The following is a 26592-nucleotide window of genomic DNA, read 5'->3' on the forward strand; positions in this document are numbered from 1 at the left end:
TGACCGTCCATCATCAACAACAGCAACTCAAAAGCAACAGCCTCACCAGCCTCAACTACTTCATATCTCGTTTTTTTTTCTCTCGAATCTTAGCAGAAATCTTCCAGCATGCTTTTCAGTGTCGGACTTCTCGCCCTCGCGGCTTTTCCCTCGTCTTTCGGAGCTGTTATTCAGGCGCGCCAGGACGACCCCGAGAACCCTCCCCGTGATCCCCAGCCTCCTCCTCCCGGCCCTATCTTCGGACGGGCACCCGAGCTCGACAAGCGCTTCCAGCCTGCTCTTGACTTCGACACGGACAGCTGCTACAATGTACCGGCGATCGGCCCCAACGGCGACCTCGCCATTGGCATGTTCCCTTTCGAGTGGCCGCCCCAAGCGGGCTGCCGCAACGAAGAGATGCTGGACCGAGGCAATGTCTACTCCCGCCAGCGCTGCAACAATGGCTATTGCGTCATTTTCTACGCCTACTACTTCCAGAAGGATACGGCGACGCCCATTGACGGGCACCGCCACGACTGGGAGCACATTGCCGTGTGGGTGCGCCAGAGCGACAGCTTCGTTACGCACGTTGCCGTCAGCCAGCACAAGGGCTACGATATTCGTGAAAACTCCCAGATCACCTGGACTGCGGCGGAGAATGGCAAGCCGGCGATTGTCTACCACAAGGATAGCATCCTGACACACTGCTTCCGGTTCGGCAATGGCGCCGACGCCGGTGGTCCCGGGCCGGAGAACCACCGGAACCAGTGGATCACGGGCCCGCTTCTCGGGTACTTTGGCTGGGACACCGTCGAGCAGAGGGACAGGATGCTGACGCACAACTGGGAGGCTGGCTCTATCGCCATCAAGAACGAAAACTTTGCTGAGAACATTCGCAAGGCTCGGCCTGCTGGACTGGTCTTTGACGAGAACATTGACGACGAGGGCACCAACAACATTTGAGAAGGCTCTTTTTCTCAAGTTCTTCTCCGGTGTTTAAGTTATGGAGTGTGTTCACTTGGTTGAGATTATCAGATGGGCGTACCAGGGGTGTTAGCATGGGAGTCGTCTCTTTTAGCATTTTACATAGCCTTGCTTGCGATCGAAATGAAATATTTTTACTCACAACACTGAGTTTCCATCAGTATTCGTAATCTAGTGTTTCGTACAAACATGGCCGTGTCGCCATACGAGTGCAGTGCTGGAGCACAAGTGCGGTTACAGAGAGGCGAGCTCTCTTGGGACGGGAACCCATCCGCCAGAGGCTTGTTTTCGCGACGGATGCATATCAAGCGAGGCAAGTTTTAGTGTTTCAGGAGCTAGGAACAGGAGTAAAATAGAGGCATCACTATCGACAGACTACTCTGCCTACAGTCCCTCAACCATCATCTGATACTTCTATCACATCCCTACTGACTAGGCGCCGTATGTCAAAGGGGTCAATGGCAATGTGGCAGCAGTTGTGCCTGAATGTTACCGTTGACAATTCCGGCGTCGGCATTCAGGACCTCTACCCAACCCTGTGGTTCTCATTCTCAATAGCTCATGCGTCTATTCCATCAATCTGGGATCTCGGGCGTCAAACTGCTTCATCCAGAGTCAACGGTTCACCGTCTTAGGTCATGCCAATTAGCGTTCTGGAGCCCCCGCTAGGGGAAGCGCTGAGTAGACTGAATACGACGTAGGGCTAAAATGGCAGGAGGCGGTAGATAGGAAGAATGAGTTTGCCTTTGTGGTGCTGCTGTTCATTCTGTCCGAATGGCGTGCCTGTGATCTTTCAAAGTGGTCAGTGTGATCCATTCTTCTTCGCTGCATTTTTCATGTTCCAATGGTGCTAATAGGGCCCAGAGCTGTCACGTCACTCACCGCCAACCAGACGTGGGCGCCGGCTTCAGTGGCGATAAGGAACGCTTCGTCCGACAAGCAAATTTCTGACAACCCCACTGTGTTACTTTTCCCCCCCCGATCACCTTCAGCTTTCAGCCGAAACATCGTGCCCTGGCGAAACCGCAAGGCACCCAGATGACACCCCGCACAATGAGTCCCAGCGAGACAACGCCCCTCCTGTCGCCGGGCCCAGGCGCCCGTGTCCGTGTCGGCGCCGCTGTCAGCCCCGCGCCTGAGAAGTTCTCCGGTCTCGGCCCCCGGCTCTGCTCCCCCGAGAACAGGATCCTCTTCGCCGGTTTTCTCGTCGCTCTGACTCTCGGCCTCACCCAGGTCTCGTACGTGCCAGCTGCCGGTCCGAGATAGACTGAGTGAACAACTGACCGCATCACAGCATCATCTACGTCTTCCGTGTCATGACCTGCGAGGCCTTTTACACCCACCACCCTCCCTCTGCCGCACGCTGCGCCCGCCGGGAGATCGACGCGGCGACAGCCACGCAGGTGTCCATCCTTGGCATGACAACGTCGCTGTGCGGCATCCTCAATCTTTTCATCTGCGGCGCTCTCATCAAGCGTTGGGGTACACGGTGGGCGCTCGTCAGCCAGACGTCGCTGCTTGCCGTCAGGGTTTCCTTTCAGATTGCCGCTGTCAGCGTTGGCGGCAGGAAAGGCATCTACCTCATGCAAGGAACGCAGTTTGTAGGCATCTTTGGAGGTCCGAGGGGCTACATGTGAGTTACACCTCGGGGAAACACCCAGGCTAAGTATTTGTGGCTCACACTTGCCCACAGGTTGGTGCTCAACACCGCCGTCGCCGAAGCCATCGAGAGGCGGAAACACACGGGTGTATTTGGCAAACTCCAGGGAGCCTTGATGATCGGTAATGCTGGTGGCTACTTCTGTGAGTCTCTCATCCGACGTATATTTAGCTATCCGCCACTAACCGTCAACAGTTGGCGGTCTCCTTGGCGATTTGTTCGGCATATCGAGTCCGTTTACCGTCGCCGTTGGATGTTTCATAGTCGCCACGATCTATGGCGCCCTCTTCATGCCGGCATCTCCAGTTCATGAGGATGAAGTGGCACACAAGGACGGCAAATCAACCTCCGGAATGTTTGCGCCGCTGAGGATCCTCATTCCGCAACGATACCGCCTGCCTTCAGGCAAAGTGACCAAGCATTACGGTCTCGTCTTTCTCGCGATGGGCGTTTTCTTTGGCGTGGTGAGACTCTAGTCTATATTCACTCATGTGACAGCTTTCTCTATGGCTATCTGCTGACGCTGAACAGTTTGCAACTGGCTATGCTCCTATTCTTATTCAGATGTATGCCACTTCACGGTTCGACTTTGGCACCACGGAGAACGGCACGCTCATGGCAGGCAATTCACTGATCAGGGGTGTCTTCCTGATGTTCATGTTTCCCAAGATGATTGATCTCGGTCGCCATTGGTTTGCCTCAATGGCCTCGCGGCCCCATCATGAGTGTCCCGTCACCGATCAGCTGGAAGGCGCGACGATCCCGACGCACGCCGAGGACCTCGATCCATTACCCGGCCTGATGAATGCCGAGGAACCAACGAACGCGCCACCAGAGGAAGAAGACGAGGATAGCACATTTGATTTGTCGTTCCTGCGCTGGAGTCTTGTTGTTGACGGCATCGTCACGTCCATATCGGCCTGGGCCACGAAAGGATGGCACATGTATCTGGGTAAGTGGGCCTGAGATGCTTCGCAAACAACAGAAAACGGGACTGACTGACGAGAGCAGCTGCCTTTCTGCTCCCCTTCGCCTCGGGCTCGGCACCGGCTGCCAAGGGTGTCATTACAGAAATGAGCCCAGCAAACCTGCGACAGGATGCGCTGAGTGCCATCACATTGGTCGAAAGCGCGGCGACGCTGACAACGCAGGGTACTTTTGGTTTTATTTACTCGTCGCTATCAGGCGTCGGCAAAGCCAATCTGACCTTTCTTTGCAACGGTGTGCGTATCATCTCCTCCAGCTTCAGCGACGTATTTGACTGACAAAACGTTCAGGGCCTAGCTGTCATTGCCGTCGCCATCCTTCTCTTGGCGCACTATCCCCCAACAGACGGCCTCAGGGTGGAGGAGGGCGAGGACGAGACGCAGAGTCTGGCTAGCAGTTAATCGCCTTGGAGCGCAGTGAAACCTCAAGCAGAGTGGGTTCCGATCAACCGTGGCAAAACCATGCTGTGCCTGTCGCCTCGCTGTCGCTAGTGGCTTGGGATGTCCTCCAGTAGCCTGCTCGAGGACATATCCGGGCTACGCCCGAGGCACCAAACTCCACGCCCAGCGTAATAAGATGCCCTCTGGTGTGGAGAGCCGCTGGGGCGAAAGTCTGGCGCATGTGCTCAGTGAGAACCCCGATGACATCAATTTTCGGCAGACGCACGCAGTACCTCCATGTAGCCCGCACAAAAAACGCCAATTGGGTACCCAAGGTCATGGAAGCACTGGAGCGACTCGTCATTGGCAATACTTTGCCGCTCATCGGATGACATCGGCCTTTGCAGGTGGGAATCTCTCTGGCTAGCCCCCAGTGGCCACAGATTCGTCGATTAGCGAGTGCTTGGTCGTGATGGTGCCGGTGAATGCAGGCGTCATCGACCGCTGATCTCCCATCCATCCACACCATCGGATTCTCACTTTCCCATGCCCAACGCAGTACTCTGGCAAAGGGTTGAGCCTCATTCCAAATAAGTCTCCTCTTATTTGCTAGCCCATGACGGGCACTATGACAGAGTGTGCCCCGTCCCGTTACGTCCTGGAGTGGGTTTGTGTCCCCTCTGACCTTAAGAAGTGCCTTCTTCTCCTGTCTTCTCAGATGCGATCTGCTCAGAACCCTAAACTTCTCATTAATCGTAAAAATGTCTTCAGATACATCATTTGCTGCCCACGTGGCTAGGCAGTTCTCATCTTTTGAGGATGACCGCCAGGCGTCGTCCAAGGACGTGACCTATACTACAAGCAACGGCGTTCCTGTACCTCACCCTTACGAGACACAGCGCGCCGGCGAGAATGGCCCCCTCCTGCTGCAGGACTTCCACCTCATCGATCTGCTCTCCCACTTTGATCGCGAGCGGATCCCCGAACGAGTTGTGCACGCCAAGGGCAGCGGTGCTCACGGCTTTTTTGAGTGCACCAACCCTATCCCAAATCTCACCCAGGCCGATCTCTTCTCAACGAAGGGCAAAAAATGCTCGGTAACGGCACGCTTCTCAACTGTCGGCGGCGAGTCTGGCTCTCACGATCTCGCGCGCGACCCTCGAGGCTTCTCTGTCAAGTTCAGGACGGAGCAGGGCAACTGGGACATGGTCGCCAACAACACGCCTGTCTTCTTCCTTCGAGACCCAGCCAAGTTTCCGCACTTCATCCACACACAGAAGCGTGATCCTTCTACCCATCTCACGCACGCAGATGACTCGACCATGTTCTGGGACTACCTCTGTCACAACCCCGAGTCGATTCACCAGGTCATGATCCTCATGGGTGATCGCGGTATTCCCGACGGATACCGCTTTATGCACGGATACGCCGGCCACACGCTCAAGCTCTTTAACAAGGATAACGAATGGGTTTATTGCCAGATGCACTTCAAGTCAATGCAGGGCATCAAGTTTGTTACTCAGGAAGATTCAGCCAATTATTCGCCCGACTACTCGCAGAAAGATCTCTACGAGGCCATCGCTCGTGGCGAGCACCCCAAGTGGTCCGTCGAGATCCAGACCATGACGGCGTCCGAGGCCGAGGACGCCTGGGAGAAGGACAAGCTCAACGTCTTCGACCTGACCCATGTCTGGCCGCAAAAGAAGTATCCTCTACAGAAGGTCGGCGAGTTTACCCTCAATGAAAATGCCGTGAACTACTTCGCCGAGGTGGAGCAAGTGGCTTTCAACCCCTCCCACATGCCGCCAGGCATCGAACCCTCGGCCGACCCCGTCCTCCAGTCCCGCCTCTTCTCCTACCCAGACACTCATCGTCACCGCCTCGGCGTCAACTACCAGCAGCTGCCCGTCAACGCATCGCGAACGTCGTACCGGGCCGGCAATTTCCAGCGTGACGGCCAGATGGCATTTTTCAACCAGGGCGCTCGGCCAAACTACCTCTCGTCCATCGACCCCATTTCCTTCCACAAGAGGACTGTCGACCACGACAGCGTGCACGCGCACTTCACGAGCGAGGCCGTGACGTTCCTTTCGCAGATTCGCCCTGAAGATTTTGTGGCGCCGCGCGCGCTCTGGCGAGATGTCTTTGACGATGCCGCCAGGGAGAGGTTCATCAGCAACGTCACGGGTAAGATGGCCTCGTGCAAAAACGACGAATTGCTGAAGAGGCAGATTGCCATCTTCCGAGAGGTCGATCCCGAGATTGCACAGCGGCTTGAGAAGAGCACGGGTGTCAAGGGATACGAGGGCATCAAGGATATGAAGTTCAATGGCACGCACAATGGCATGACTGAAGATCCAAAGGTCAAGTTCGCCAACGGTATTAGTGCGACTGCATGCTCGAGTGCTACAGATGGAAATGGCGCACCGAAGAGGGGCCTGCACCGCGGATCAAATGGAACGAACGGGACAAATGGTGTGAATGGGCATTAGCATAGCTTGAGATTTGGGTATCGCGTTCTATTTTGATCACGAGCTTCTTGTCCTGCAAGTACAATAGCAGGACAATAGTGAGGAGTTGAACAATATGAAACAACATTCAGTAACAGTTGCAGAAGAGCAAACAGGGTATTATTTGATTACATTATGATGCTATCCAACGCGGATTACGTATTCTCACTTCGCAAGGGGTGATCTCGCGATTTGTATTAGCAGACGAGACGATATGATGATCTATTTACAGAACGACGTGCACGCTCTTCGCAACACTCGGCACACCCTTGGCAGAGATTGCAAATAGGTAGTAGTACCCTGGCAGCAGCACGCCACGGTCAGTCGGCAGCGTGACCGTGTACTTGCCATTCTGCGCCCGGAACCTCTTGAGTGGGATCCGGCGCTGGTCACTGTTGACGGAGTGGGTAACGGTACCAGTGCGAATGAGCGAGAAGGAGGCAACATTGCCCTCAACGTCGAACGACAGTGTCGCGCCGGCCGAGACGGCCTCCTGCGCAAGTCCTGAGATGGCGGGTCGCGCAGCCGCGCTGCCATCGTCATTGAAGAGGTAAGGCGGCGAGAAGACTTCGCCGTCGGCATGGTCAGCAGCCTTATTGCAGCCGGCAGTTGAGCCGCCGATAGTCGAAACATAGCAAAGACCGCCGCCGCCCGTGAACACAGTGGCGTCGGGGAGCAGGATGGACACAGAGTGGTAATTGCGTGGCACGGCGGCGGCGGCGAGCTGAGTCCAGGTCTTGGTCGTGGGGTTGAAAAGCTCAGCGGTCAGAACAGCGTCCGTATTGGTGAAGACAACGGCGCGTCTCTGGCCACCCGTTACGAGGACGGTGCCATCGGGAAGCACAACGGCGTTGGCGAAGCCGCGCGGAGAAGACATATCGGGGACTCGCTCAACGACTGAAGGGGCATATGCCTCGCCGATGGTTGTGATGTGCGCCCGTGCCGTGGCATCGCTGTCAGTGTACTCGGGAGCGCCGCCTGCAGACAGGATCTTACCAGCAACAGCGTCGTACATAGCCCACACACCGCACATGGCGTCATCGTCATCGCGTGTGCCGGCCTTGACGACAGAGCCCTCGCCCTCGGTACTGTACCAGTGCTGGTCTAGCGAAGGACCGGCTTGGAAGATGGATTCGTTCTTCCACCCAAAGAGCCAGGCATGGTTGTCCTCGCGCCACACACCCTCGTGGTCGGTCGTCATCATGGGCTTCACATCGGCGCCGGGGAGGTATCTCCACTCCTGGTTGTCGGTGTTGAAGACTTCGCCGTTCTTGGCCTCTCGGCTGCCGGCATAGGCACCTCCGATGGTGAAAACGTGACCATTGGACATAATGGCAGACGTTTGGTAGCCGCGAGCTACTTTCATATCAGGCCCGCGCGTGAACTCATTGGTGGCTGGGTCGTAGATGCTGACTGCTTCGGCATCGGAGCCACCTTGCACCATAACGCGACCGTCTTCAAGCTGGCTGATGCCGGGGCAGAACATATCGTGGTGTGTGTTGGCGACCTCGCGATCCGATACAGCGCCTGTTGCGAACTCATAGTCACCGAATTGCGTCTTACCCGAAGCGCCACCGAAGGCATCCTTGCCCCAGGACGAGAAGAACAGCATTTTCGCGGGCTCGGGATACGCCGGCACGATGTAAGCGGCAACGGGGATCAACGGCAGCTTGATAACATCAGACCACTGCCCGATCTTGGCCGCAGTTCCCTTGGGCGTTTCCGGCTTCGTGTCGACGGGTTCGTTGGAGTTCTTGTTGTCATCTGCCGCACCGGTCTTCGTATCAATGGAGATGAAGCGTTTGTCCTTAACCCAATCTAGCTTGACATTGGATCCAGCCTCCTTGACGTAGCAGATCTTGTCCTTGACATCGTAGACGGCTTTCTTGCAGTCCTTGGTCTTGGCGCAGGTGTCCGCACAGGCATGCGGGCTGGGCGTGTTGCGAAACGTGTGAGCGTTGGGTCCGGTGTAATCTGTATTGACGCAGACGGTAAAGAATGTCTTGCCTGAGCTGTAGCCCGCGCCCGTGTTGGGGCACGTTTCGATAGGAGTGCCATCGTCGAGCTCGCTGCCATGATCGCGGTGGATCACATCGAAGCCGTTGTCGTCTGCCCAGTCCATCTCGGCCGTCTTGTCATTGTTTTTGAGGTGGCACATTTGGTTCTTCTTGTCGTAGACGGCCTTCTTGCACCGGAAGTCCTTGATACAGAATTTCAGGCATTCTTGAGTTGAGGGCACGCAGTTGTGAACCGCAAGGCTGCCACCGCCGTTCTTGTAGTCTGTGTTGTCGCAGATGCCGTATTGTGCGCCTTCGGGGGTTATCCAGACAGTTTCGTAATTGGGGCACTGGAAGAGATGCGCTGCTGCTGGTGTAAACAGCGAGAGGGCAGCCCACACAACGGCTGCCTTTGTGAAGGACGCATACGCCATCTTGAGAATTAAGAGTCTGGGTTGATTTATTTTCGAAGCGAATGTGTGATGAGTCGAAGCTCGAGCATGGAGGGATAAGAATTCTTAATGAGTGGGTGAGTGAATGAAATATCCGAGACTGTGAGGGAGGCCAATGGCTCGCAATAAGTGAATGATGCCCTCGCGGGTGAATGAATGAACAGTGCACGCGGATAAGGTGAGAAACAAGAAAGGCAAAAATCGGAAAAAGTAGCAAGTAAAGAACGAATATGAGGCAACTCGAACCCACGTCAAAAACGACAGATGAGCGTGAAGGAAACCAAAGGGACCAAAAGCCAGAGGTGAAGCAGGACAGGCATGACACGATATATCATCAGAAACCCTGGCTCTTCGTTGTGTCAAGGTCTCCTGGGATAGGCACCCACATGCACCATTCACTCCGTTATTTCTATCGCAAGGTCCGAGAATGTCCCTGGTCTCGCCCACCTCGTTCACAAGTGTTCATAAGATTGATTCCACCATCGCATCACACCGCAGTCAACAGTGGACAATGGGTCCAATACGAGAGAGTCAAGCCAATAATGGAAGGGGCTCGAGCCTGTGCTCGACCATTATCGTCCAAACCCATCAATTACCCTTGACTTGGCGCCTTAGCTTACCAGCCCTACTCCCAGCTGAAACAGAACCGGCTGTGCCTTAACCCCACGTGGATGCCATTCTCGTCAGGACGTTGACTCGACCTTACCTTGTCGGGCTTCGAACATGGAGCCAAGAGAGCCCGCAGGTGCATAGCATTTTATGGACATGGGTTCAGTGTTGCACATCGCTGGTTCCGGGGGCCGGGGTCCCTCTTTAGCCCTGTTCTCGGGCCAAACACCGCTGCAAAACTGTCGGCCCTGCCGCCTCTCGGCCGATGGGGCGGTCCCTCAATGCATGATTTCATTTCGTCGGTGTTCCCCATATGGACCCTGCGTTTTGTCAATACTAATCTTTGAGACAAAGTCATATGGCAAGTTCTCATCTCTTGATGTCTATGTTGCTCGTCAAGCCTGGTTGGCATTCAGTGGTCATTTCACTTGATGCTCAACGGGCTGATATCACATTTTGCGACCATCGTTCAGTTCCGAACCTATTGGTCTCTAAGGGCGTGTAAGTAGTTTCTAAAATAATAGAAAGCTTCCTGGCGACTTTGTATTGCGAACTTTTCACATAAAATGTCGAGCGAAGCATCCGTCCCCGTGTACGTGAACCGGACTTGCTAGTCTACTGGCTGCCTGGCTCTGATCGGCCATCCTTTTGGGACCGCCACTGGCAGTCTATCAAGACCCGATCGACATTTTGTTTGATATTCATATCGTAGCCAATAGCTATCGATAGATAGTAGAACCTTCATGTCCCTCTCGCCAGAGCTTGATTCGAGCCGCATCGTGACTTAGACCAGCAAGCAGCCCGGTCAGAACACGCCCAAGAAAATCAACGCAGTTCTTTTGACGAAGAATACTTCCGCAGCCACAACAAATACAAGTGACTACTGTTATCCCAAGAGACCAAGACCTTGGCTAGGTCGTAGCTGTCATTCGGAAAGTTAGTCACTCGTGGACTCAGTGTAATCACTTGAGACATGTACTGGTCGGAAGACGAAGGAATCTGCATGGCTTTTCTTCAATTCCCGGTCAACTTGGCATAAGGTGTCACCAAAAGCATCTCAACAACCTATGTATCAGCTTCAGTGTACTCCAAAGCTAGCTAGTGGGCTGTCTCGATTGTGGGGAGGACTGTCGTCCGGAAATGGACGGATCATCGCAGCTCAAATAAGCTTTCAGCTCGATATGTGAGACGACCAAATCCTTGTCTCGTCATTCTCAGAAAGTTCTGCCAACCTTCAGAATCTGGGATGTGAGGCTTTGGTCTGGGCTCGCTGTGTCGCTAGCTCAGCAAAATGCGACGAATCGCTGCAATTCGACACTTCATGTTGCCTGTCACCTCGCCCCTTCTGCTTCGACAGCAGGCCACATCCCACGTCCACCGGCTTAGCCGAGGGCGACAACGGCCTGCCAAATGGAGAGCGCCAGAGGCTGTTTGCCCTGATGATTCAGTCAGCGGCGCCAGCGCCATTCTGCACGCACTTCAGGCCGCAGGCGTCACTCATCTCTTCGTCAATCTCGGCTCGGACCACCCGGCTTTCCTAACGGCGTTTGCTACGAAGGCGTATCCCCGGGTCAAGGTCGTCACTTCGCCGAATGAGATGAATGCGCTTTCGGCAGCCTCGGGCTATGCAATGATCACTGGGAGGCCAGCAGCTGTACTCGTCCACGTCGAATGCGGCACACAGGCTTTGGCGGGCGCAGTGCACAATATCAGTAAGGGCCGCTTGCCGGTGGTGATAGTTGCCGGTACCGTGCCTATTACGATGGAAGGGGAGCTACCGGGGAGTCGTAACGAGTGCGTGGTTCCCCTTGTCTGACTCATGGAACATTACTGACGGTGACAGATGTGAGTGAGCACACCTGCACGAGTGCCATGTATCGACTGACCGTAGGCAAAGATATTCACTTTATCCAGGATATCCCAGACCAGCGCTCTATCGTTCGTCAATACATGAAGTATGATCATGAGATCCGATCACCACACAATGCTGTACAGATTGTGCTCCGGGCTCTTCAGATTGCGACAAGTACGCCACAGGGGCCAACATATCTCATCGCATCGCGAGAGACACTCGAAGCCCAAACATCAATCCGTAGCATCAAGCCTTCGCAAGATGCAGAGAAGAATCTCTGGGTGGAGAAAGTTGGCCTCCACATGCAAGACGTCGCGCGCTTGGGCGACATTCTCATCAGGGCCAAGTCCCCCCTAATCGTGACGAGTTACGCCGGCCGGGATCCTGCCGCCTTCAAAGCGCTTCACGATTTGGCCCGGCGCCTCGCTATCCCCGTGCACGAGAATGCGCCGGTGGTGAACAATTTCCCGACGACCAGTGTCCTCCACCAAGGCCATACATGGAACGGCGGCGGGCAGCTCAAGGCCTTGGCTGAAGCAGACGTGGTCCTCGTCGTCGACTCGGATGTTCCATGGATTCCATCCGAGTCGAGGCCGAGCGATGCGGCCCGCATCTTCCACCTCGACTGCGATCCTCTGAAAAGCAGCGCCACACTCTGGAGTCTTCCGGCTGAGAAGCGTTGGATGTGTGATACGTCGGTGGCTTTGAAACAGTTGGATGAGTACATCAAAATGAGCCGGGAACTCTTTACTGAAGCTACAAAGGGTAGGATCGACGTCAGGTTATCTTTGTTGGCACAGCGGTTCGAGGCACGAACGCGGAGACTCGAAGCAGAAGAAGTGGCATCTTCAGATGGAAAGGTCACGGTGCCGTACTTTATGAGCCGCTTCCGCAAGGCGACAAAAGGTCTTGACGTATTAGCACTCAACGAGAGCACGACCAATCTTGGCAAGGTCGCTGACCACCTACGGCACGACCAACACAACTCGCTGGTGGGCAGTGGTGGCGGCTCGCTCGGGTGGTATTCTGGGGCTGCTGTCGGCGTGGCCATGGCGTTGAGAGAAGAGGCGGCTGTGGGTGATGCGGCCGACCGTCTTGTCACGGCGTTTGTGGGAGACGGAACGTTCCTATTTGGGGTACCTGCCAGTGCCTACTGGATGGCCATGCGGTATGCGACGCCGTACCTGACCGTCATCTGGAATAATGGCGGCTGGACGAGCCCGAAGAATGCCTGCTTGAGGATTCATCCTGAGATGAAAGAGTTTGTGCCACGCAGCGATGGCGAAGGGCGGCATGGTGACAGCAGGGCATCAGCCTTGGCCGAGGCGATGGGCGTCAGCATTTCGCCGTCACCTTCGTTTGGAAAGATTGCCGAGGGTGCCGGTGATGCTTGGTGGACAGTCGTGAAGAGGGCAGACGAGGTTGATGGAGCCATCGCGGAGGGCGTTCGGGTGGTGAGGGAGCTCAAGCGATGTGCATTGATTGAGGTGGTCATTGCCAGTGTATGATGCTGTCGCTTGGTGGGATCTCTCGGTGAAGATGGGTGTGGGGCGTTTCGGTCAGGGTCTCGGTGTAAGGTGCTTTGAAGCTGTGCAGAGTAGTCCGCATCTGGCTTAGCGCGCTCACAGCCGATCCGTATTGTGCACCAGCCTCTTCTTTCTGTTGTTTTCCAGCCACAGCCTTGTCCTGTCTCGGTCGAGCTTCCTCTCATCTGGAGCCTTCCGCCTTCCCTTCGCTCGTTGTCTCCTCCAAGGCACCACAACAACATTGTTGTCTGTCCCTCGCTTCTTCGCCGACCACACAGCGGTGCCAATTCCGATTACCATCGCAATCGCTTACTCCTAGTTGACGAAAGGCGCATCATCGGGGAATACGTCTGCACGCCGTATCATCCGCCAATTGAATCACGACAACCATCTCAAGCTACCTCCCCCGCGTCAACCTCCTCCGCCATAGTCACCAGCAACATCCCTTCTCCCTTGGCTCCCCGTACATTCCGTCGCACCTTACCTTGGCCTGGAATCTTGTCCTCTACTTTCATCACCCATTGTCACTCTGCACTTGTCTCGACCACCTTTTCGAGCAGTCCTGGCCGATCAGTCATGTCCGCCGACGCGGAGGTAGCTGCTCAGCTGCCCAACGGCTTGCTCGATAATCGCTCTGCCCAGGACCAGGATCCCGTCACCCCTCCCGACAATGACAGCGAGATTCTCGCACCGAACTCGCCTCTGCCGTCGACCGAAGCGCCGCCGTCACCCATCGATGAACCAAGTGCTTCTTTCAAGACTGAATACAACGATGACAGACTCGCCTCGTCAGCCATTATCCCCTCATCTCTGACACCGCCACCGTCCTCTCAAGTGCCCTCTCACGCCCGCAATGGCGTCCTGCCGAGCGCTTACATCGCTTCCCAACGCTCTACCCTTTTCTCTCCTCCCGCCACGGGGCTCGCCGCTTTTCGACCAGCAGACGTCGCTCTGGCCGCCGACTACGTGCCACCTGCACCTCAGCAGGTGCTTGAGGCGACCGCCGACGAGCTGCGCGCCATGATGCAGACGTGCATTGCCGAGCAGGCGAGGCTCAAGATGGAGGCGGCCCACCACAAGCTGCAATACAACCTGCTGAGTCTGCAGGCCGATGAGGATGCGAAGCGGGCTGAGGTTGAATTCGAAATGATGAGGCGGGAGGTGGAGGCTCTGAGGACGGCCGAGTACTCTCAGCATGCCCGCCGGGAGCTCAGTGCTGCTACCGAATCAGCCCAGCTCAAGTACCTGCAGATGAAGACGCTGTTTGAGGATTCCGTCGAGGAGAACCGTACCCTGAGCCGAAGATTCAAAATGGCCAAGAAGCTGGTCTCGCAGAAGGAGGAAGAGATCACGAGCCTCAGCGAGGAGAGGGATATGCTTCTCAACCGCATCCGCGAGAACAGAGAACACTTTACCATGCTCTGCAACCCCGGCGGCATGTTCCACGGGGCCATGACGCCGACTAAGGCGTCACAGAATGTGTCGACCCCCCAGCAGGTGCGGGCGCCAACACGACAGGCGCCCAAGACGGTGCCAGACATCCGAACGGCTCCCTCTCCCGGCCAGGAGCCCATGGCTGCCCTTCTCCAAGCGCTAAGCCAGGACAACAACAGCGCTCCTTCCACGCCTGTTGCCGCAGCTCGCCCAGTTCCCCGTCTGTCGGCGAAGCACACGCGCAACGCCCAGTCCCTCTCATCGCTGCCCACGACGCCCGGCTACAAGCCTCGTGGTGAACACATGGGGCTCCTGCCGTCAGTTGACCTTGTGCCGCAGACCGAGCCGCCTGCACGTTATTCCAACAGGCAATTCGCACCGCCGTCGCCGACACCACGACGCGAGCGTTTCCACAAGAGCCGTGAGAGCACCATTTCGGCCGTCGACGACAATGAAGAGCTTGCCAGGCAGGCCCTCGAATCCGTTGCAAAGTCAGCTTCGTTTCTCTCGCAGGCCTCTCGTGGATCTCAACGCGGCCCTCGGAGGCCGCTGCCGAACAATGGCGAGCACGACGACGATGATGAGGCATTTGAGAGCCAGGCGAGCCAGGCGGCGTCGGAGATGTTGCGCAGGGATCCACGCTCGAGCTTTGAGATCGCGAGCGAGGCCCGGAGCGGGACACCAGCGGCAGCGGAGAAGAGCGCGAGGCTGCAGGCGAAGCTCCTGTCGGGCATGGCGGGGGGCAACGGAGGCGAGAAGAGGAAGTTCAGCGGCGGCATCCCACCGCCCGAGGATCTAAGGCAGATACAGGCAAGCCCGCCCAAGAAGCTGCGCGTCAGCACGCAGGTTGGTGACGGCTCGAGTGTGGGTCTGGGGATACAGTATGGGCAGCATTAGCACGACATGTGCGACTATTTGCATTTTTACGAGTATATCTTCGGATATCCTTTGATGACTGATACGACATTTGGGAAAAGGAGTTTGGATGGGTTTGTGGTCACGACGGGAAGAGTGACACATTTTGGCGATAAATTGATTGATAGCTTGGACTGCCAGCTCCTATCGACCTAGCTAGAGCAACTCCGGGTATGGAGTTGAACAGACTAGGGCAGCCATGTCTGCTGGGAAGAGGAATACACTTCATGATGACAGCCTCAGCTTTGTTGCGCCAAGTGCCGTCCGTGTGATAGTGTCATTCAGCAGCACAGCATTCTTTAGGCCACCAACGGGCGTCGATCTTGACAGGCGATCAGCATCAGCCACGAGTCGCATACTCTCAGATAGCTTCCAAGCTAGAGCGCTCCTTTGTTACCAAGGACGATGAAGATCGAGCAAAGATGACTGTCACGTGTAATAGCACATCAGCGTCGTCCCAAAAGCAGGGCCACTTTGCCTTGGACCGCCCGCACCACACGCACATCACACCAAAGGCGTCACGACTAGACTGACTCGCGGGCCCTGGTTGAGCTTAAGCCAATGCTGATGCTGGCCGCTGGCCGGCACTTCCCTCCTCCCCGCCCCTGTCAAGCTCCGTGATCGATCCCTCCCCCGCCTTGCCACTCGCATCTCTCCACCACTAGTCGCCGCCGGTTTCCCCAAGCTCCGAGCCAATACTCGCTGTTCCCCCCTTCGAGCCAATGCTGTTTTCCCCGATCCCCCTAGGGAGCTTTGACTGGGAGCATCTCTTTAAGGCTGCACGTTTCCTTGCGCGCGTGTGCGATTCCCGGGGTCCCCGTCGCTGTAAGGAACCAATTTATGCGGTCTCAACCTGGCGTGGCAGTGCAGCGCAGTCTGTCTGTTGAGCACTCTTCTCGAAGCCAGTTTCCATTGTCCGACTGACTGACTGGCATTAGCCTAAACTTGGCGCTCGTCTCCCATTCGCGCCCTCGTACCTTTTGTCCAACCACCCTGACTTGTTCGTGAGTAAGAGGGTGGTCGTTGGTATACAAGGCGCACCTCGACGCATGACACGCTCGCCATGAGCGAGAGTGTGTCGGCTGCCAAACGGCGGCAGCGCCGGATCCCGGACGAGTTTCGTAAGAGAAACGCCCAGAGCTGCGACCTCTGCAGAAAGGTGAGCTCTGTTCAAGAGTCATGGTGCCCCGCGGACATCACGGTCCACCGTGGTACCGATGCTGGCAGGGGACTGACGATCTGCAGCGAAGATGCCGTTGCGTGCCTGCGCCGGATGGCCAGGGATGTGTCGCTTGTCATGAGCACAACGTGCCGTGCGCTTATACGACGCCGCGGAAGACGCGGTTTTATGGGAGTGTCGACGATTTGAGCGATCGGTACATATATCATTTCACTTTTGTTTACGTTTCTCTCTTAGCCGCTATGCCTTCGGGTTGACTGACGGAATAGATATCGCTGTCTCGATGCCATTGTCAAAGGAGCGTTTCCCAACGATTTGACCGCGACGGCGGAGGATCTCGTTGAGCTTGGCCGGCGCATGGGGTATGCCATGCCGGACTTCTCCCAGCCGCGGAGAAAGGGCGTCAAGATTGAGGATCTCGTGCGCGCTCCTGATCCTGTGGGTTCTTCCCGGCACAACTCGGTTGCTGAATCAAGGATCTCTGGCTCGGAACTGGGTACCGGGTCTAAGGCGCCAAGCGAGGTCGGCACCGACGATGCTACCTCTGCTGCTGCTGCTGCCTCGGGGGCTGAGGACGCTCAGCTGTCGCTGATCAGAGACACCTCTGGCAATGAGCATTACATCGGTCCCTCGGGCACTCTCAACTTTCTGAGCCAGCTGAGGCGACTGATGGTCAGCAGCGAGGGAACGCCTGAGGCCCAGCCCGAGGTTGTCACCAAGTTCACGCAGGACGATACGGCACAGGCGCTCGAGGCTGATGATTCGCCTGGGGCGCCCGGGGCCCTAGACCCGGCGACACAGACGGACGGCCCCCTCGACGGACCTTCCCCGGCTTCCGTCACTTCGGTCACGTCTATCGCCAAGGACTTTACGCGCATGCCGACTGTTGACCTTGATGAGACGCTTCGCGGTCTGCCGGCCGACGAGACTCTCGAGCTCCTCGTTCAGTCGTACTTTAAGAACGTCCATGACGACTACCCTCTGTTCCACCGAGCAACCTTTGAAGACGAGTACGAACTCTACATTGTCCAAGCCAGACGCCGGCTGCAGTTTCTGCCCCAGAGCCAAGCCCAACCGCAGAATCGAAGCAACGCCGCTCCCGACTGGGGCTGGATGGGCTGCCTGCACATGATACTCGTCTTCGGCTCCATCGCCCGCCCCGACATCCCCGGCGTCGACCATTCGCACCTGCGGCGGCGCTCGGTGGCGGCGGCGCGGACGCTTCTGCCGCAGTTCATCTCCAAGTGCACCCTCTCCAACGTGCGCGTCCTCATGCTCTTGTCGCTCTTCCTCCACAACAACAACGAGCGCAACGCGGCCTGGAACCTCGTCGGGACGGCGACGCGCATCGCCTTTGCCCTCGGTCTGCACCGCAGCGACATGCGCTCTTCGCTGCGCCCGCTCGACCGCGAGGTCCGCAAATGGGTCTTCTGCACGCTCTACTCCTTTGAGCAGTTCCTCGCCTCGAGCCTGGGCCGGCCCAGCGGCCTGCAGGAGATGGACGTCGAGATCGTGCCGCCGCGGGAGGGCTTCCTCGATGCTGGAACGGGCACCGATGCCAAGCTTGTCTTTCTGTCACTGAGGCTGCAGGCCATTCTTGCGCGCACACGCTTCGCCTACGCGCGGCCGCAGCGCCGCCCCGACGCCGAAGGCCAGGACGTCGTGCCGAGGCCGAGCGTCGACGACATCATGCGGTCCCTCGCTGCCTGGAAGCGGGATGTCGCCGAGAACCCCAGCTTCCACATGCCCGACATCCAGACGCGGGTGTCCCTGCGCGGCCGCGGCAGCAGCGCCTCCCTCCACGACGAAGACGGGGATGCCATGGAGTTTGACGAGCTCAAGGTCGTGCTGTCGTGGAAAACGAGGGCGCAGCTGCGCGCCGTGCTCATGCTGCATATCCAGTACCACTACATCGCCATTGTCGCGACGCGGCCCATCCTGCTCCGCGAGATCGCCGCCGCGCGCAAGGCGCTGCGCGACGAGGGCGCTGGGGCGCCACCGCCCGCCATGTCGGCCGTCGCCGATGCCTGTGTGCGCCACGCCGTGCAGCTGACGTACATGGTGCTCTTCCTCGACGGCTTCGAGCTCGTCAACGGGCTTTCTGGCCTCGACGTCTTTTACGCCTACTGCGCTGCCATGGTCCTCATACTGCGGCTGCTGCGCAGGCCGCCTACCGCCGAGGGCGCCGAGGCCTCAGACCAGCAGGAGGAGCAGATCCAGGTTGTCATTCGGGAGCTGGTACGCAAGTCGCAGAGTGTCCTCAACAGGACGAACAAGAGCGGTTCGATGAAGCGGTTCGCCTCGGTCGTCGATGCGTTTGCCGAGTGCACAAGCCAGACGCCGGGGACGCAGGAAGACAAGGTGAGGGCGCTGCCGGGGAGTGCCTGGTCGCGGGGGTTCTCTGGTGGTGGTGTTTCTGCGCTGCCCCGACAGCCTGCGGCTCTTGACGCCGGCCAGTTTCCGTATGGGATGATGGGTACTGGTGTCATGGGTGTGCCGCCAGGACAGGCCTTCTCGATGACTGCGCCGATGGGGTTTGGCCAAGCGACGACATATGGGGTGCCCAACGTGCAGCTTGATGACGGAGGGTTCTACTTCCATCCGTTCAACGGCAGCGAAACGACGGCGCCTCCGGAATGGGGAGATATGGAGATGGTCATGGCCGGGTACGGCATGCCACGATCATAGTTGATGCTGGTGTCTGGGGGGGATCCCGTATACTTCTGAGCGTGGCGTACACACGGTTTCTGGGATATTGATCCATGTCCCTACGCTTCAATCCTAGGTCCAGATATGGACCGGTCAGGCGAGGGAAAACAGTACTCGCACGTTCTGTATTTAAAAAAGCGCTTTGAATTCGTACGCCGCGTTGTTACAATGTGTATCTGAAATCGGGATGCTTCTCTCCCAACCTCCGCACCTCGTCCTCCGGCAGATGCCGCCGATACTCTCTCTCGCCCCTTTCCCGCGCTCGATTCTCCCTCTTGCAACACACCCACATGATGACCGCCATGGCGATGCCCACGGCCTGAAATCCGATGCACGTGCTGATGCCCGCCACGTACTGCGGCTCGTCCTTGGCGGGAAACACGACGGCCGAGATGATGCCGCCGAGCTGACCACAGCTGATGGCGAACGCCGTCGCCGTGCCGCGCTTCACGTTGCCGACGACCTGGTTGACACTGCGAAGAAGACAGAGTCAGTCTTTCATCCCAGAAAGATTGTCTTTCTGCCGCCACAGGACAAAACATGGGACGAGCAAACTCACGTCCAAGCAATGACGAGCGGCTGGCACACGTAAATGCCCACGGCCGCAAGATACAGCCCCGCATAGCGCACCCCTCCGTCCGTCGGCACCATGACGAGGAGCAGGCCGACGATGCTCGTCGCGAAGCCGCCGAGACAGTAGACGCCGCGGCGCCTCGTGCGGTCCGAAACGACACCGACAAGGACGGACACGACGCCCGACGCGATGCGCACGGGCGTCGACAGCAGATTGGACTTGAGCGGGCCCCAGCCAAAGGTGCGCAGGATGGTCGGCGTGAAGACGGCGATGCTGTAGGCCGTGACGCAGACGGCGAGGTAGAGGACGCCGCCCGCCAGGACCTTGCCGTCGCGCAGCGCGCGCAGCACGCGGCGCGGCGTCATGGGCTCGTGGCCGAGGCCGCGGGCGTCGTGTTCGAGGCGCGCCAGCCAGAGGGCGCGCTCGGCGTCCGCGAGAAAGGGCTCGCGGTGCGGAAAGTCGGGCACGTAGCGCAGGGCCAGGAGGGCGGCGGCGCAGGTGAAGGCGCCCTCGAGCCAGAAGATCCAGCGCCAGCCCGAGGCGGCGCGGACGCCGTCGAGGGCCCCGAGACCGGCGCCGAGGAGGCCCGAGACGGAGCCGGCTATGTCGTTGGCGAGCAGGAAGAGGGCGGTGCGGGTGAGGAGCGCGTGGCGTGGGTACCAGGTGGCCAGGAGGAAGAGGCAGCCGGGGAACATGCCGGCCTCGAAGACGCCGAGCAGGACGCGGGCCGCGAGGAGGTGGGCGAACCGCGTCGAGAAGCCGGCGAGCGTGATGGTCACTGGAGGGCGCTCTGTTAGTCTTGCCGATAGCAGGGGCGGGGACTCCGAGGGACGTACGGCCCCAGAGGAAGACGAGCGAGGCAATGTAGTAGCGCGGCTTCAGGCGGTTGAGGAGCATGTTGGACGGAATCTCGAGGAGCATGTAGGGGATGTAGAAGACGAGCACGGCGAGGTTATAGTCATACCCCGCCATGCCGAGGTCGGCTTCGAGGTGCCACAGCCTGGCATTGCCAATGTTGACGCGGTCGAGGAACGTAATGGTGTAGAGAAAGATGAAGAGCGGGATGATGCGCAGGTCGATTTTGCGTGTCAGCGTGCGCAGGGCGACGGCGTCCACGTCGCTGGACTGGTGGTTTGTGTCTGATGCCGACCTCACAGGCGTTGCCGTCGTCGGCGAAGGGCTCCGTGATTTGGACATGTCACGTCGTGTACTGTGCGATCCCGATCTTCGACCTGTCTGTCTCTTGGTTTCCATCTCGGCAATCTTCCTCGAACGTTCATGTTCGCCTTTTTGAAGCCCCCTTCAACCTTGCAGGCCCTGGATCGTCTCCACCGGCACAGATATTGAGTTTGACCCGGTCGGCCTGACGTGGTGATCTTGGTCGTCAGAAGCACACTAGCGCTCCCAGCAGCTTCATCCGGGCCATCGGATTCCGGGGTCCGGCGCCCGCTTCCCTTGTGGGTTTTGCTACCATGGCGCACGGAACATGCCTGGTCGGCCTTGCGCGGCCATGGAGATGACATGTCGCCCAACGACGCCATATGTCTAGCAGGCGCTGATCTTCAGTTTGCACGTGCTGGTCACTCGTGCGTCGACGGGGCACCTCTGGATGCCGTGTGCCGCAGAGTCATGGAAGGCTGCTGGATCGGAGGGACCATGGGGATTTGATGTGACGTGTAGCGTGCGCCAGTGCTGGCCATCACCAGCGTTGGCTGGCGCTTCGGGCTGACAGATGGCTGACAGACATGTAAGCGGCGGCCATCGTGCTGAGCTTTGCCGATGTTTGTCTATACGCTACGTGAGGCATCGAAGATCACTAGGCACCAGGTGGTACAGTATATGGAGTGTATTGGGTCTACCTAATAACCTTTTGCGCATGGGCCTCTGGAAGACCTGTGGACGTTCTGCCACAGTCACGACGTGCCATTGGCACCATGTGTCGGATTGGTCCCGTCCATCCCCATTCCACCCAAGTCAGAAAACGCCAGTCGTAGCAGAGAGGGTATCGCAAGAGTTGTACACGCGCTGAGAACGCCGAAAGGTGGTCGTGTCATGCAACGAAGCACCGCCCATGAGGCCATGCTGAGCCGCACTTTGGGCGGTTCCGAGTGAGCTGAGTGCCTTGAGTCGAGTCGAGTCGAGTGGTGCCACAGCCTTCATGAGATGTCTCGGAAATAACCGGGTTTGGTTGATTTCACGGCTGAGTCACCCACGGCTGGCATCGGGCTCCTGTCGTCTCATCTGGTTGCACCAACTTTATTTTTTTCCGTGCCTCATGAGGCTCAAAGTGGGAGCTGACGAAAAAAGCAGTGCTTGCATGCTCGTCTGGTTGTGTGACGTTCACTCTAGAGGCATGTGGTGCACTCGTGGTGGCCGCACGAAGGGCACGAGTTGCTGATGACGATCATGCTTCCGCACTTGCAGCAAGAAGGGCAGCCCATTGTGACGGTTTGGTGTTTTGGTGTTTGGAGGTGGAAAGAGATTTGGTGCCGTTGAACGTAGGCGTAGTAGCTTGAAGCGCTATGTGGTCGGCTTGTTGCTTGGTTTTGTTTTGCGAGAGGAAACGTAGATTGGCGATGTTGGAGTGAAGGGTGAAGATGAAGGCGCTTTCCTCTCACAAAAGGAGGACGGAACCATCGGTCTTATACTTCTCAGATGCAACCACCAGACACGACACCACGCCATGAGAAAGGCCGAAAAGAAGGCAGCCAGCTCCGTCCGCGGATCAGGCCGGGAACAGCGCTGCCATGCGTGGCGAATGACAGCGCATCCAATCCAGCGAGCTTAAACGCTCATGGAGATCGTGTACGTCGCACAGGCTGGCCGGGGAGCAGGGGGCCAGAGAGACACAGAGAGAGTGAAAGAGAGAGGCTCAGACGCAGCCGGGAGGGGCATCCCTGGCGCCGGACGAGATGATGAGCGCGCGACAGTCGGAAAGAGACAGAGAGAGGCCGAAACACATGAAGATTGTCCGCCTCTGGCTGGCGGACGTCATTTTCGTTACCCTCACGGTTCAGGTAATGCAGGGAATGCCGCACCCTGGCGTTTGCGCACAAGGGGTCCTGGGGCCCGGTTCCATATTTTTTTTTTGTTCCTCCCCAATCCCATCCCTTTTCCTCCTCTTCCTCCTGACAAGACCGGACGGCTGGGTACTGTGAGGCGTCGGATTGGACAGGCAGCTTGCAGGAGAGGATTGAGGAGGGGGGCCTCATCCCCCACGCTGCTTGGCTTGGTCTTCGACTTTGACCTCGACCTTGGCCTTGGCCTGGTACTGCCGATGGATGGCGGCCCCCGCAGCGAGGCTAAAAAGGCAGTACAAGCTAAGGTCAGGATGCAGGACGCAGGTCTGTGCATTCATGGAACGGCATGCAGGTGGTGGGAACGAGCTTTTGACGAGTCGGGTTGGACGCAGCTGACGGTGCGGCTGGCGGCGAGCAAAGCCAAGGAGCCAAGAGGGCTGCGACGGGCGACGCATGAGGGCATTGATTGGCCGATGGCGGCAATGCACATGGTGAAAGCAAAAAGCGCCGGAGGGGTAGAATCGTGGAGTAGCGCGAATCATGTGGGTGCTGGGCGCCAGATGTCGCGGCGGAGGCTGAGGGACCGAGACATGAGCATCATGTCTGGCGATCGATGGATGAAGATGCGCAGTGGCGAGCGCAAACATGGTATCCTCCAGACGCAGAGTCCATTGCCTTGCATCAGTGCTTCAGGACGAAGAGAGATGAAGCACAGCACGCTGCGGCCTGTGCCAGCCAGCGGGTGGGCGAGAGGCGAGAGACAGAGACTCTACGTCAGACAGCAGCGAGAGCAACTAGGCTTGGCGCTTTCGGTGACTAGCGGCGAGCGTTGAGAGGTGGATTGCGGGGTTTGCGGGGTGTATGGTTTCGGCTGTGTTCGAGGGTGGCATGGCGAGGATGGAGATGATGGATGCGTTCGAGTCGGGCACATTCGGGGAGAGTCGTTGGGAATGTCAGTCACGGCGACGTCGTCTCGAATGGGGGGGGGGGGGGGGGGCGGCGAGCGATCGCCAGATGCATCACACGATGGGAATGATCAGAGGGAAAAGGACCAATGGCACTATCGGAGCACCTTGGGGAAGGACCAGTGGCTCTATCGAGCACCTTGGGAAGGACCAATGGCTATATCGAGCACCTTGGGAAGGACCAATGGCCCTATCGATCACCTTGAGAAGGAGAAAGGAGACCAATGGCAGGTGCTAGGGACGGCCTTTGTTAGTCATTCTCATTGGTCACTATCGAGCACCGAGCACCTTGGGGAAGGCGGAGAAAGAGAGGCTTCATCATGTGACTCGAGGGACACAAGCGGTGGTCCGAGCGGCCTCTCCCTCTCTTCTCCCAGACACACCCTGGCTGCCTGGCCATCACGACCTGCATTTGGAGCCCCCATGCTGCCGAGCATGGTGCCTAGCGGTGCAGACACCCACCATCAGCGCCATCAAAAATCAAAAGCCCATCGAACGGCATCACGGCAAATCACCAGGCTTCAGTCCTCTAGTATCGCCCATACATACTTGCAGGCCGAAGTTTCGCGGAGGTCCCACGTCGCGACCCACCAGTTCACCCCCCAGCTGTGCCACAGGCAACTTCTCAGGTACAAGCTGTCACCGCGTGAGGCCTGGCAGCCAGCTGTCAGCCCAAAATCACGGCTGCACCCCTTGTCGAGTTAAGGTACTTGCCCCCACCGCGATATTTACCGTACCGGACGGTACACCAGGTTTGATCTGTGGCTTCCATCACTCACATGCCCAAGGTCGCATCTGGCCCGAAGGCAGGCTGATTAGTCAGCCATAGCAACGTCGGGGGCAGGAGGCACATGCATTGAGCGGGTATGGCTACTTCAGCCCGAGAAAGCGGGTTCCATACCTCGTTTATGCACAGGCGTCAGGGTTAGGACCAACTACAGGTGAGAATATCGCAATATGGATATAGTGAGAAGCTCGGCAGCCTCCGATGCCGGGTCTCGCATCAGCCCCCTCCTTTTGAAGAACCAACAGCATGAAGTATTTTCATGAGTTGGAGTTCAGTGGCGCAATGGCTGACAATCCTACCGTTTTTGGGCATTTCCCTGGCTTGTTCGCTTCACGTTGTGAGGGTGTCGGCAACCAGACATGACTGATGAAGCCTCAACTATCTACCATTTGACAAGTATGAAGAAGCCGGTGGATTTCCACCACAAGTCTGGCTCGACCTCTGTGCTCTCTACCTAGTACTAGTAGTCAGTATCTGTCAGTGCTTGGTTTGGAGCAGAGTGAAGAGGTCTCCTACACATAGTCCGTAGCGGTTTACAATAGATAGGAGGCCGGAATACATCTGAAGTCTAGCCCTCCGCAGCTAAGAGGGCACTCTGCAGGCCTTGTATACGCTCTCGTAGTCCTTAGCCCCTGAATTAGGCTCCCTGTGATGTGGCTTTGAGGGGTCTCCTGATACCTTTATCACGCATGCGTCTCATTCAAAATGAGTTTCACCCTAGTCTTCCTCAGCTTGATTGCTGGCGTCTCTGCTATTGATAGTTGGCTCAAGTGAAGTGCTACTAACTGCAGCGGCCAGGATAGCATTCTTCATTTAAACGTGAACACCAATATGTGCCCCTTCATCTCAGGCCAGGTGGGCAGCCCTTTCTTGAGCATCGATTTCAGGCAGATCCCAGCCAACTGGCCATCAAGGTAGCCAGCGCGGTCAGATTCTTGCGACACAAGCCAGTGGTGGGCAGGTCAACGTCTGTCTTTCTAAGGGGAAGTACGGAGGTGGTGGCTACCACTTCATCAACGGAAGACGCGCCTCGCCCGCCGAGGCTGATCGTGAGGGCACCGTGCGACAATCCATGCTGTCCTTCAGCGACCGGGCCTATTACGACCTCACAAACTTGGATGAAGCTTCTTATCGTGAAATGATACGTGAACTCCTGTCATGCGGAATCTTTTATAAGTCCTGAGCTAACTCTGTTATAGTAAGTCTAGGCCTTGTCGTCAGATTACCTGATTATAAATACGCACTTCGCTCATGCTCCCCACTGTCCCTCAAGTACTGCTTATTCTGTCCCAGTTACCTTTGCTAAAACTCTCTCTCTCCTTTGGAACTGACATTACCGCAGCTAACGGCTACTCCACTGACGTCCCTGAGAAGTTCAGCGCAAACAGGCTGAAGTAAAACCCCCCCCTGCCTCGCCTTTTGAGTGCTTTGCGAGGTACATGACATTGGACGGGAATTGGTCAACTTCGTATTTCTACTTCTCAGGCAGTGGGCGGCATAGCACTGGTCTTCAACTAGTATGGATATTTGGCATTCAACTGCCATTCCACTTGGGTCATCTACTCTCGGCTTACATGCTGATTGTATCGTAAATAAAGGGGATCCAAGATTTGACGGCAGCTTGAATAGAGCAATCGACGTTTTGAGCATCTGCTCATCAAGTGTTTTGTGGACTTACGTGAGGTCGCCGTGATGAGGGAAGACACCGGAGGATATTGCCGCGAACCCAATACTGCTCAACTGTCTGAGTTGGTGATTTCGCCGACACGCTGGAATCGTGGTGATGCCAGGAACTGAACCATTGAGGTCAATACTTTGAGGTTCATGTGTGTAAGCCAATATTGCTCTAAGGAGATACATCGTCTGTGAGCACAGAACGGTTTACGATGGAATAGTCGTTTAACAGCCATCTGACGGAGTTTTTGGCCCTAGTTGTACACACCCCAGCTTCTAGTAGATTTTGCGTCACTCTTGATTCTGTCAAAGAAGTGGGAAATCGCTGGCTTTGGCCGAAGCTAGGTTAGAAGGTGGGTGGGTGTAACAGGTTAAACCCGTTGACGTTGTATAGGCCT

General features: G+C 57.1%; 7 protein-coding genes across 7 annotated transcripts; 5 read left to right on the forward strand and 2 right to left on the reverse strand.

Annotated features, from left to right (window-relative positions):
- Window positions 1–108: 108 nt before the first annotated feature.
- On the forward strand, window positions 109–942 carry D7B24_009341 (uncharacterized protein; the record flags this gene model as incomplete). Its single annotated transcript, XM_028643416.1, has 1 exon — window positions 109–942. The coding sequence occupies one exon, from the start codon at window positions 109–111 to the stop codon at window positions 940–942; it is 834 nt and encodes a 277-aa protein (XP_028493034.1).
- Window positions 943–2016: 1074 nt separating this feature from the next.
- On the forward strand, window positions 2017–4011 carry D7B24_009342 (uncharacterized protein; the record flags this gene model as incomplete). The annotated part of the gene is made up of 7 exons (XM_028643417.1): window positions 2017–2201; window positions 2258–2596; window positions 2657–2766; window positions 2819–3087; window positions 3155–3575; window positions 3635–3846; window positions 3901–4011. 7 exons carry the CDS (start codon window positions 2017–2019, stop codon window positions 4009–4011), a joined length of 1647 nt encoding a protein of 548 aa, XP_028493035.1.
- Window positions 4012–4751: 740 nt separating this feature from the next.
- Window positions 4752–6482, forward strand: D7B24_009343 (uncharacterized protein; the record flags this gene model as incomplete). The annotated part of the gene is made up of 1 exon (XM_028643418.1): window positions 4752–6482. One exon carries the CDS (start codon window positions 4752–4754, stop codon window positions 6480–6482), a length of 1731 nt encoding a protein of 576 aa, XP_028493036.1.
- Window positions 6483–6726: 244 nt separating this feature from the next.
- Window positions 6727–8931, reverse strand: D7B24_009344 (uncharacterized protein; the record flags this gene model as incomplete). Its single annotated transcript, XM_028643419.1, has 1 exon — window positions 6727–8931. The coding sequence occupies one exon, from the start codon at window positions 8929–8931 to the stop codon at window positions 6727–6729; it is 2205 nt and encodes a 734-aa protein (XP_028493037.1).
- A 1948-nt stretch (window positions 8932–10879) lies between these two features.
- On the forward strand, window positions 10880–12918 carry D7B24_009345 (uncharacterized protein; the record flags this gene model as incomplete). The annotated part of the gene is made up of 2 exons (XM_028643420.1): window positions 10880–11342; window positions 11402–12918. 2 exons carry the CDS (start codon window positions 10880–10882, stop codon window positions 12916–12918), a joined length of 1980 nt encoding a protein of 659 aa, XP_028493038.1.
- Window positions 12919–13512: 594 nt separating this feature from the next.
- On the forward strand, window positions 13513–19153 carry D7B24_009346 (uncharacterized protein; the record flags this gene model as incomplete). The annotated part of the gene is made up of 4 exons (XM_028643421.1): window positions 13513–15216; window positions 16224–16258; window positions 16321–16545; window positions 16735–19153. The coding sequence occupies 4 exons, from the start codon at window positions 13513–13515 to the stop codon at window positions 19151–19153; spliced, it is 4383 nt and encodes a 1460-aa protein (XP_028493039.1).
- Window positions 19154–19337: 184 nt separating this feature from the next.
- D7B24_009347 (uncharacterized protein) lies at window positions 19338–21289 on the reverse strand (the record flags this gene model as incomplete). Its single annotated transcript, XM_028643422.1, has 4 exons — window positions 19338–19647; window positions 19734–20526; window positions 20585–21034; window positions 21103–21289. 4 exons carry the CDS (start codon window positions 21287–21289, stop codon window positions 19338–19340), a joined length of 1740 nt encoding a protein of 579 aa, XP_028493040.1.
- Window positions 21290–26592: the final 5303 nt, after the last annotated feature.

The sequence above is a fragment of the Verticillium nonalfalfae genome (assembly GCF_003724135.2).
Source record: "Verticillium nonalfalfae strain VnAa140/NRRL 66861 chromosome Unknown scaffold_91, whole genome shotgun sequence".
NCBI lineage: Eukaryota > Fungi > Ascomycota > Sordariomycetes > Glomerellales > Plectosphaerellaceae > Verticillium > Verticillium nonalfalfae.